Source organism: Gekko japonicus, unplaced genomic scaffold (assembly GCF_001447785.1).
Source record: "Gekko japonicus isolate JY-2015 unplaced genomic scaffold, Gekko_japonicus_V1.1 scaffold1505, whole genome shotgun sequence".
In the NCBI taxonomy this organism is placed as follows: Eukaryota; Metazoa; Chordata; class Lepidosauria; order Squamata; family Gekkonidae; genus Gekko; species Gekko japonicus.
In genome coordinates this window covers 331,961-343,007 of record NW_015169823.1, presented here as the reverse complement: position 1 = coordinate 343,007, position 11,047 = coordinate 331,961, and the positions used below count along the sequence as shown (strand labels likewise).

Here is an 11,047-nt window from a genome sequence, read left to right as displayed (position 1 = left end):
AGGAAAAAACACACCCGACGTTGACTCAAGCCCACTGTGCAGAAGGGGTATGTTAAAATCAATAGACAAACAGGCGGCTTTAATAAGGAAGAGATTTTGTTGTGAATATGTACGTTTGGTGGACTGATTGTCCTCCAGGAAAGCTGGATTCGAATCCAGGAGCCCCTCTGAGGCAAAGGGAGCTTTGATGCTCGAAAGCTCATCCCTCGAAAATCTCATTGGTCCCTAAAATGCTACTGGACCCAAATCTAGCTCTTTATTGCTGGCCAGCAGGTCTACTCTGTGGAATGGCCTTCAGGAAAATAAACAACAACAACAACAACAACAACAACAACAACAATAATAAAATGGTATTTATGAATTGCCCTGGACAATGTACAGTGTTCATAAAACAGAAACAAGATAAAACCAATTAAAACATTAATAAAGAAGACAAAGCAGAAGAGATTGGATTTATACCCCATCCTTCACTACCCGAAGGAGCCTCAGAGCGGCTTACAACCTCCTGTCCCTTCCCCTCCCCACAACAGACACCCCATGAGGTAGGTGGGGCTGAGAGAGCTCTCCCGAGAACTGCCCTTGAGAGAACAGCTCTGAAAAATCTTGCGAATGACCCAAGGTCACACCAGCAGCTGCATGTGGGAGGAGTGGGGATTAACCACTACACCAAACATTCACACAATCAGATGGCGAATAAATAGTCCCCATTCCGACTGCCGGCTGCTTCGCGGGCAGGGGGGAAGAGGGCAAGGTAGATGTAAATAACAGAGGAGGGTGCCAGCCAAGATGGAACCGTTGCTGTCCCCCACCAAAAGCCTGGCAGAACATGTCTCTTTTTTTAAAAAAGGTATTTTTATTAATTTTATCCCATAACCCACACCCAACATAATATAACATAAACTGTCAAGCATATTTACACAGAAGAGCATAGAGCCAAAATAATTCCTCTTAGTTAATATCAAAACTCATCCTAACCTGTTCGTTTGAGTTTCCATTTAAGTAAACTTCCCCATTTCTTGTTAATTATTTCTTCATCTTTCCCGTTTAGTAAATTCGACAGCTTATCCATTTCAGCAACCTCAAACCATTTCTGAACCACTTCTAGTTTATCGGGTAGTTTCTCAGTTTTCCAGTATTTAGCATAACACATTCTGGCTGCAGTCGTACAGTGTAGCAACCTGTTCTTTCTTTTTTTCCCTCCTATGTCTGTTACTATATTTAATAGAAAGATTTTGGGATTTAAAGGTATTGAAACTTCTAACATATCTTCTAACATCTTTCTAATCCCCTCCCAGTATTCCCTAGCCTTAATGCACGTCCACCACATGTGGAAGTATGTGCCAACATTCTGACGACATTTCCAACAGACATTTGTCGAATTTTTAGAGTATTTTGCTAACCTTGTGGGGTATAAGTACCATCTGTGTGCCACTTTATAGATATTTTCTTTGAATGCGGTTGCCCTCGTGATTTTTATGTTTGTCTCCCATATTTTCAACCATTTGTGCTGCTCTATATCATGCCCTAAGTCTTTGTTCCATGCTCTCAGACTGGCCCATAACACCTCCTCCTGTGTTTTCCCATCCAATAACACTCTGTATAGCCTCTTTATCAATTGGGCCTCTGATGCAAACCATATCTTATCCAAGTCTGTTGTTTTATCATAGAACCCAGTTTTTAGATCTTCTTTAAATCTTGATTTTAGCTGCATATTCTGTAGCCATGTCAGTTCAATTTTTTGGGCTTTCAGAATTTCTGCTGATTTTAAATTGTTCTCATTATCCAACAAGCTATCATAAGCACAGCTGTTACCATGCGTGTACAAGGATGGTACTTCTAGGGCTTCTATAGGTGCTACCCATCTGGGTATCTTCTTATAGTATTGTGTTTTAATCTCTCTCCAAGTTCTTATCAGACCTCCTCTCAGGTAGTGGCGTTCAAAATATTTCTTTTCTTTATTATACCACAGGGTAGCATGCCACCCCATTGGGAGATCATAACCCTCCAGTTTTAGGAGTCTACTATTAGAAAGTGTAGCCCAGTCCTTTATCCATGCTAGGGCCGCAGCCTTGTAGTATAGTTCCCAGTCCGGCATTGCAAAACCACCTATCTCCTTCCTACTCTGCATCAACCGTAGCTTGAATCTTGGTTTTTTCCCTTGCCAAATAAACTGGGAGCAGATCTTCCCCAATTCTTTAAAGAATTCCTGATTTCTCACAATGGGTATTGTTTGGAAAAGAAACATAACTTTCGGTAAAATAGCCATTTTGACTGTGGAGATTCTACCTAATAGAGATAGCTGTATATCTTTCCAGTTTTCCAAGGCAGAACATGTCTCTTAAGTGCTGTTCCTATTAGGGTTATCTAGGGTGGGGCCTAGAGATCTCTGGAATTACCTGTGGTCTCCAGACTACAGACATCAGTTTTGCTGAAGTGTATCATTGCAAAGAATTGGAAAACCCAGGCTGTCCCCTCTATAGACCATTGGTACACTTAACTATGGGAATATCTGATTGATTGATGACAAAATTGCTGAATGGTTCGCCCAGCATAATCTAATGGAAAGCACTCAAAGCCTGATGAACAAATGGAAGGTTTTGCTAGCTAAACAAAACAGGTTTATGATGCACAGGCCACGTAATCCTTGGACAAATGCCTTGCCACTATACATGTTTCATTAGGTTAAATTGCGGGTTACTGATATTGTATAACCTTTAGTTTTGTTGTTAGTTATCTTTTAGTTTGATGCAGCTATAGTTGTTATGTTGTTTGTCAACAAGATACTGTTTGGAAAGTTAACTTCTCCTTTTTGTTGTTACGGTATCAATATTTTTAATTGTATGTTGATATACTGTAATAAAGGAGCTGCGGTGGCTCAAGTGGTTGAGGCGCTGAACTGTAGGCTGTGGAAGGTCGGTAGTTCAGCTGTTTGAGACCCAAGTGTGCCGCATGACGGAGTGAGCTCCCGTCTCTAGTTCCAGCTCCTGCCAACCTAGCAGTTTGAAAGCAAGGAATTGCAAGTAGATAAATAGGGACCACTTCGGTGGGAAGGGAACAGCGTTCCGTGCGCCTTGGTGTTTAGTCATGCCGGCCACATGACCACGGAAACATCTTCGGACAGCGCTGGCTCTTCGGCTTTGAAACGGAGATGAGCACCACAACCCTAGAGTCGGACTCGACTGGCTTTCGAGCAAGGGAGACCTTTACCTTTACTATACTGTAATAAAATAATTTTTTTTAAAAAAGTAGACAGACATCAGTTTCGCTGGAGAAAACGGCTGCTTTGCCACAGAGTCCAGCTTCCAGCATTCTGTCATGTTCCTCTCATTGGCCAACAAATTGTTCCCAGGAAGCCTACAAGCTGGGAATCACGGCCTGCCTGTGTATGCTGCTTCCAAGCCCCTGGGGTGGGGTTAGATTGTGTGGTATAGCGGTTAAGAGTGTCGGGCCAGTATCTGCGAGAGTCAGTCAACACAAACTGGGGAAGTCGCTATCAATTGCAAATAAATTACATTGAAAGTGTACAACAGATAATAATCAATACAAATATACAAAATTACAAATCTGAACAATAATACAAATCCGAAAGTTGTTACATATCCAACGGTTATACAAGTCCAAAGATTTACGAGGAGTCCGGCTTCAACTTCGTTTTGAGGGAAAACTTCATCAGAGGTGATTAACTATAAAAGCCCCCATGGCTCGCAGCAGCTTCTGTGTTTTGTAGTCCTTGCACACCACCTCACAGGGAGAGCCCCTGTGGTACAGTGGTTAGAGCACTGCACTAGGAGGGAGTCAGTGAGCCAGACTCGAATCCTCGGTTTCAAAGCTTGCCTTGAGACAGCTGTTTCCTCTCAAGCACACCGACCCTGCGGGGTTGTTGTAAGATTAAAATGCAAAAAAGAAGAAGAAAGAACTGTATACACAATCCTGCACTACTTCAGGGAAGCAAGGAAGCAGCGGCAATATATGAGAGATCACGGGAAAAGCACTTCAGAAGAACCAAAATAAAGCTGTGATAGAATTACTTAGTGTAAAACTGTATAGTCAACTATATGGTTTACCAGACACATTCATATAAACATGTACATGCAAAGGTTGCAGTGAATGAATGTTCTAAATAAAGTACTCGTGCCAAAGTTCAGTTCTAAGGATTTCCTCATCAGTTTCTTCTCGTGTACGTTTAGTCCAAGTGTAGCAACTTTCAAGGCTTCCCAACGGGCCAGCTAAATATCCCCGTGTCCAGTGTTCCCTCTAAGCTGAGTTAGTATGAGCTAGCTCACAGTTTTTTAGCCCCTGGCTCACAAGTTTTTATCTTAGCTCAGGAAGGATGGCTCCAGAGCAAACTGATTGATGCAATAGCCCAATCGCTCACTCACAGTTTTAATGCCAGCAGCTCACAAAGTAGAATTTTTGCTCACAGAACGCCACAGTTTAGAGGGAACATTGCCCGTGTCCGTCCTTTCTCAAGGTAAACCCGGCACTCTCTGAAACATGACAATAAAACAACCTTGTCAGATTTCTTTGTAGAATTCCGTTACACATCTTTGGCCCATCTCAGCGTAAATCCATCTCGGCCACAGCAAAGAACATCACACTGAGATGGATTGAAGTTGTGTAACTTAATTAATTAATTAAAACACCAGGGAGTCACCATGAACAATGCTCCCTGTAAGCTGTGGAGCCTTGTGAGCAAAAATTCCATTTTGTGAGCCGCTGGCATTAAAGTTGTGAGTGAGAGATTTGGCTGCTGCATAAATTAGTTTGCTCTGGAGCAATCCTTCCTGAGCTAAGACAAAAATGTGCGCACCAGAGACTACAAACCTGTGAGCTGGCTCTCACTAACTCAGCTTAGAGGGAACACTGTTCTGGAGCCATCCTTCTCGAGCTAAGACAAAAATGTGTGCGCCAGAGGCTAAAAAACTATGAGCTAGCTCACACTAACTCAGCTTAGAGGGAAAACTGACCATGAGTTGTAAGGAATCTTCCATGAAATAAATACAGGGTGAGAGAGGGGATGGGGGGGGGGTGAGGGGCACCCACCTGCAGCTGACTGGAACAGCTGTACTGGGTGAGTGGCGTGAAGGTGGTGAGCTGGAGCTTGGTGTTGGTCTGCAGCTCGTGGCGGGAGGGGAGGGAGGCGCCACGGCCAACAGCGCAGGGAGAAAAGGGGCAGGCCAGCAATGTGTCAAAGGGAGGGGTGGCCTGGCTGTGTCCAGCCCCTGCCTGGGGCTGCAGTGCTTGCCGGAGGGACACTTGCAGACCAGGCCAGGCGAGGGGATAGGCTTGCTTGCCAAAGGCCACCCATCTGGAACAGTCAGGCACTGCAAACGTGAGGCCCATACAGGCACTTTAAAGGGCAAGGCCAGTGATTGGGGCAAGAAGATTCCGACCTGGAAGCTCGTACGAAGGAGGACGGGCCTCGTCCATGCCCCAGCCCTGCCTGCTCAGCCCGCCAGCTCTCCCTTGGCCAGATTCGGGGGGAGCGTTGTTAATTCTGGAGAGGGCATCGCCCTGTGGGCCCCACACTAGCTACAGCCTAGCTTCTGTGTCTGTGCAGTGCAGCTCTGGTCTGAATGATTAAAAATCGATGCCCATGTTGGGAGATTGGATCACAGATCCACAGCATTATATGTAGCTTGGCTTTGAGACGGTGGCGTGTGGCTCACAGAAGTTGTGCCTTATGTTCAGCTCACAAAAATACCCTTCCATCTGTCCATCCAGTCCCTAGCTATCGCTAAACCTCTACGGATCCTTGGGAGCCCACCGTCAACTAATAAAGAGGACTCTTCGTCAACAGCAGATCGTCAGTGCCTGTTCTGTGGGAGTCTTGTTTGGTCTTCCAAAAACAGTTCTTGGCATGCTGGGAAGTGTGACAATCCCCCCCCCCCCCACATCAGTAGCTGAGCCATCAGGTCCACTGAGGATATGGAAAGCCTTATTATTTTTCAGCCCAAATGGATAGCGTTAGTAGCTAGCTTTGAACCGGTTGGCTTTTAGAGCATGCCTGTCTCAAAAGCAAATCCATAGGCTGGGGTCGAAAGAGTCACACCGTTGGCTTTGCAAGCCCAAGTGGGGCTTGTGTTTCTTGGACAGCAGCCTTGCATGCCAAACGGTAAGACTCTCTGGAAACTGAGAAGCTATTCACAGAAAAACACAACCGACTCCCACATGGAGTTACCTTGCAGAGAGAGGGGCTGCTGGTCCATCTCCTTCCATATTGTCTACTCTGATTGGCAGCAGCTGTTCAGGGATTTGAGCAGGGTAAGGACTTCCTCAGCACTGGCTGATGTCTTTTAAACTGGAAACACCAGGGATTGAACCTGGCAATTGGTGGGAGATTTGGGTGGGGGGACATGGGGGAGTAGAACAATGTGGTGAGAGTCATTATGTCACTTCTGGAGAAAACCTGGAAGTGACAAAGGGCAGCTCTAGGAATCACTGGAAACTCTGTGGTAAAACCATAGAGTTTCTGGCGATTCCTAGCGCTACCCTCTGTGCCTATGGTGTTCTTTTGCTCTCATTTCTGGAGATTTTAGCACCTCATATCCAAGCCTATGTTTATTCTAATTTCCCCCCCATATTGCAGAAGCGCCCTTTCTAATCTGGGATTGACACACTGGAATTTTAAATTTGCCTTTTCACAGATTATGGAGTACACAGTACACCCTCTAGCCAGCAATTCCAGATGAGTTGAGGGTCCTTGTCTCAGCTCAGGAAGGATGGCTCCAGAACACACTAATTTATGCAGTAGCCAAATCACCTGCTCACAACATTAATGCCAGTTGCTCACAAAGTAGAATTTTTGCTCACAGGAGTCTACAGCTTAGAGGGAACATTGGTGGTGTCTTATTAGGATCAGGACCACAGTGCACATGGAGAAGGGTCTTCAACCTGTTGGAATGAATGTATAATGTCTCTTCCTATCAAGCACATCAGTATTCCAGAGGGGGGCAGAAGAGCTAGTAAGGTAGATAGGTCAGTCGCCTCTGTATCCTTCCTCTTGTCTCTTCCACAGCTGTCTCCTTGTTTACCCAGATTTCTACTCTAGGGACTTCCTTCCTTCCTTCCTTCCTTCCTTCCTTCCTTCCTTCCTTCCTTCCTTCCTTCCTTCCTTCCCTCCCTCCCTTCCTTCCTTCCCTCCCTCCCTCCCTCCCTTCCGCTTCCTGATCTCCATGAGAGCAAGATGTGCTTCCAGTATCTTTCTCCATCTTACCTTGGGTGGATAGCCACAATGCTCAGGCTTTCTTTCCTATCATATTGCATTCTGTAACAATGAAGGACATCCATTTCTTTTCTAAAGCAACAAGCCTCATGTGGAGTTTATTCTTAAAAGCAGCATTTCCCTTCTGCTGTCAAACCAGCTCCGAGGCTATTATAACCTTTCCCCCTGCACCCCCTTCCCAAAGTGAAACAGTCCTGGGGGGTTCTGTTGGGGGAAATCCGTGTATTCCCTGGGAAATGTGGGTTTCCCCAACAGACAAAGGAAGGAAGAGAAAAATAAGAGAGAACAGGAAGAAAAATGAGAGAGGAAAGGGACGTATTCCTCTCTATTTCCTATTTCTTATCTTTTTGCCATGTATTTATTTTTAAGAAATAGCCTAGATCTTTACTGAATTCCATATAAACAAGTACCCACTGACTTCGGTCCCTGCACAAAATCTGTCTAGTTGCACGTGACAACAGACTCTGACCTGAGCGTGAGGGCATTTACATCAACAAAAAAAAAGTTGGGGTTTTTGCTTTTGCAGACTATGTAGCCAATCAGCCAGGCTCTGTCACCCCAACTTTAATCATGGCTATTACAGAGTCGAAACGGCCTTTTAGAAACAATTTCGGAAGCCGTTTAAATGAGACCAGCAGATGCGCTCCATCGTAATTGCTGCCGCATGGCATTGGCTTACATAACACGCTTAAATCATGTTTGTTGACTTTGAATGGGGAAAAAAAAAATCCCTACAAAAGAGATTTTTCATATGAAACAAAACCTTGAAAGAATAAGGCCCAGATGACTGAAAATCAGAAAGTCGATTCTAACAGCTTCCACCTTCGGAAATTTTTTCCTTTGTGGCCTAATCATTTGAATGTAGTGCCTTTCCAAGTCTGCCTTAATGAGACATTCATTCTGTTCTGAGAATCGCAGAGAGGGTACTGGTTTTCTGGCAGTGCTTTTGATGAAAGCTCTTCATTGAAAAAACATATTGCCAAACAGGAATCTGACCATATAAACAGGCTGCTTGGAACAGCATCATTAATGAAGGGTGTCTTTTGCTAGATGCCGCGTTTATAGAGAAAATCCATCTAGGGAAGAACACGGCATCTTTGCAGCATCGTTCAAATGCACAGGTCACTTGGTAGATTCCATCGGCTTGTCACGTGGTGGGACCGTCATGTGCATCTCCTTAAAGATGTAGCATCTTCGTATCCTCAGAACAGAGCTCAGTTTCCCTCTTGGTCACCTATGGCAAGTTAGAAGCTTCCCTAGGAAAACATGCTGGGATGAACTTATAAAGAAGGGAGAGACAAAAGTAAAAACTACTTTATAGAGAAGAGTGATTAAAATGTGGAAATCGCTGCCAGAGGATGTAGTGATGATCAGTGCTTCCCTCTAAGCTGTGCATTCTTGTGAGCAAAAATTCTACTTTGTGAGTCACCGGCATTAAAGTTGTGAGTGAGCTATTTGGCTCATGCATAATTTGGTTTGCTCTGGAGCCGTCCTTCCTGGGCTAAGACAAAAATATGTGAGCCAGAGGCTAAAAAACTGAGCTAGCTCACACTAACTCAGCTTAGGGGGAACACTGTGATGGCCACAGGAATAAACAGCTTTCAAAGGGAATTCAATAGATTCATGGAGGATAAGTCTATCACTGCCTACTAGTCATGGTGACTGAGGGGGACCTCTACGTTCAGAGGCACCAATCGTCTGAATCCCAGAGTCAGGAGGGAACATCAGGGGAAGGCCTCGGCCTCTATTCCAATGTTGACTGTCCAGAAGAACTGGTTGGCCACTGTGTGAAATGGGATGCTGGACTAGATGGACCACTGGTCTGATCTAGCAGGGCTCTGATGTTCTTATGACATACTTCTTTAAATAGGCTGATACACATGAGAGCACTGGAACGCATGGAGAGGGAGAGCAGGTGTGGGTGCACTGGTCCCACTGCCTGCCTCTTCCTCCACATGGTGCATGGCCACTTCCTCCACACTGTCTCTCCTGGCAGATAGTCATGTGATCACATGGAGGTGGGGGGTGGAGCTAGCAGACTTGTGTCTGTTCTTCCTCCTCCTGTGTTCAGTGAACGCGTGAGGCCGCCTTATGAGCTGGGCTGCTGTTTTGAGGGCACCACAGGTATGTTTTGACAGATAAATAGCAAATTTAAAATAGTTAAAGATATTGGGGGATATTATTACAACTTGATACTTTAGCAGGGCTATTTTTGGGCAGGAACGCACAGGAACGGAGTTCCGGCTGGCTCCCAAGTTGGCCACGCCCAGCAGGAACTGATTAGCATAACAGGCCACACCCAACAGCAGAAACTCATTAGGATTGGCTACATTAGGGGTGTGTGGCCTAACATGCAAAGGAGTTCCTGCTACAAAAAAGCCCTGGGTTTTGACAACAAACAAGGTAAACGGAATAACAAGCAAAAGGTGGGTGTGGCTGGATAACCACACTTCTGGTAATGTGGGGGTGTGGCCTAATGTGCTAATGAGCTGTGCTGTCAGGGGTGTGGCCTAATATGCTAATGAGTTTCTGCTGTTGGGTATGGCCTATTATGCTAATGAGTTTCTGTTGGGCTTTTTCTACAAAAAGAGCCCTGTTTAGGCTGATTTTACTGTTTATTGCTGTTGTAAAATGGATAAGGTTTCTGCTGTTTCTTAGCTTTCAGTGGGTCACAGTTGGCCTCCCCCTAACCTGAATGGGCCAGGCTAGCCTGATCTCATCAGAGCTTGGAAGCTAAGCAGGGTTGGCCCTGCTCAGTATTTGGATGGGAGACCAACAGAGAAATCTCAGGTTGCTGTGTAGAGACAGGCAATGGCGAACTACCTCTGAATGTCTCTTGCCTTGAAAACCCGATGGGGTTAAAAAGATGGTTTATGTAAATATTTATATTTTTTAATTGTTCCCATGAAACCACTTAAAGAACCAACTTTATTGCAGTGGTGGGTTTCAGCTTGTTAAGATTTGAAGGAAAAAACTTACGGTCTAGTAACTTTGTAGACATTTGCTAGACAGCTTCCTTGCTTCCTTCCTTGCTTCCTTCAGGTCTAGCCTTAGGAGCCATTAGTTTAACAAGCCAACCATAGTTTCACCCTGTCTGTCCGTCTGCGGCCTTTTTGAGGTTCCACAGCTCTCTTTTTGCCGGATCTACAAAATGGGGAAATACAGCCTAAAGCAGCCTAAAGGTATTGTGATGTGATGTAACTCTGTGCGTTCATCAAACTCTTGAGCCAAGGTTTTTGCATGGTCATTCCCTGCACTGAAGAGAAGTCAGGAGAGAAGTCATAGCTACAGCATTGGCATTCAACTTTTCAGGATCATTGGAAATGTTACATTGCCCCCTTGTGGCAAAAAATGATGAAACCACATCCCAAAGTCTCTTGCTTTACAAAACAAAAGTCCCGTGGTGTCTTAAAAACCAGCAACACTCGGAATAAGTTATTCCAGCATCGGCTTTTGAGCAAGTCAGAATTCACTTCTTCTCTGACTCATGCTGCCTGTTTATTTGCGACAATTGACCGGTAGAGCTCCTTTTCTGGAATCTTTCTTTGCAGCCAGTGTTCCGGAAACTTGCCAAAGGTCTGGGCTAGACATGCAGCAGAATGGGGAGCTAGAGAGGTAATGGAGCTTTGAGGCAGTGAAACGGACAACACTGCTTTGGATTAGAGGGGCAGCGTAGTGAGTAAGAGCATCAGACTGGAGTCTGGGAGACCCCGGATGAAATCTCCACCCTGCCGTGGAAGCTCACGGGGTGGCCTTGGGCCAGCCACACGCTCTCAGCCTGACTGGCTGCTGCATCAATTCGTTTGCTCTGGAGCCCTCCTT

General features: G+C 45.2%; 1 protein-coding gene across 1 annotated transcript in view; it reads left to right on the top strand.

Annotated features, from left to right (window-relative positions):
* Positions 1-9,105: 9,105 nt before the first annotated feature.
* Positions 9,106-11,047, top strand: part of SHCBP1 (SHC SH2-domain binding protein 1) — a 38,130-nt gene continuing 36,188 nt past the window's right edge. The window contains exons 1-2 of the mRNA XM_015417220.1: positions 9,106-9,140; positions 9,297-9,349. Of these exons, the coding sequence (XP_015272706.1) occupies positions 9,106-9,140; positions 9,297-9,349 (88 nt within the window). The remainder of the gene's footprint in view (positions 9,141-9,296; positions 9,350-11,047) is intronic.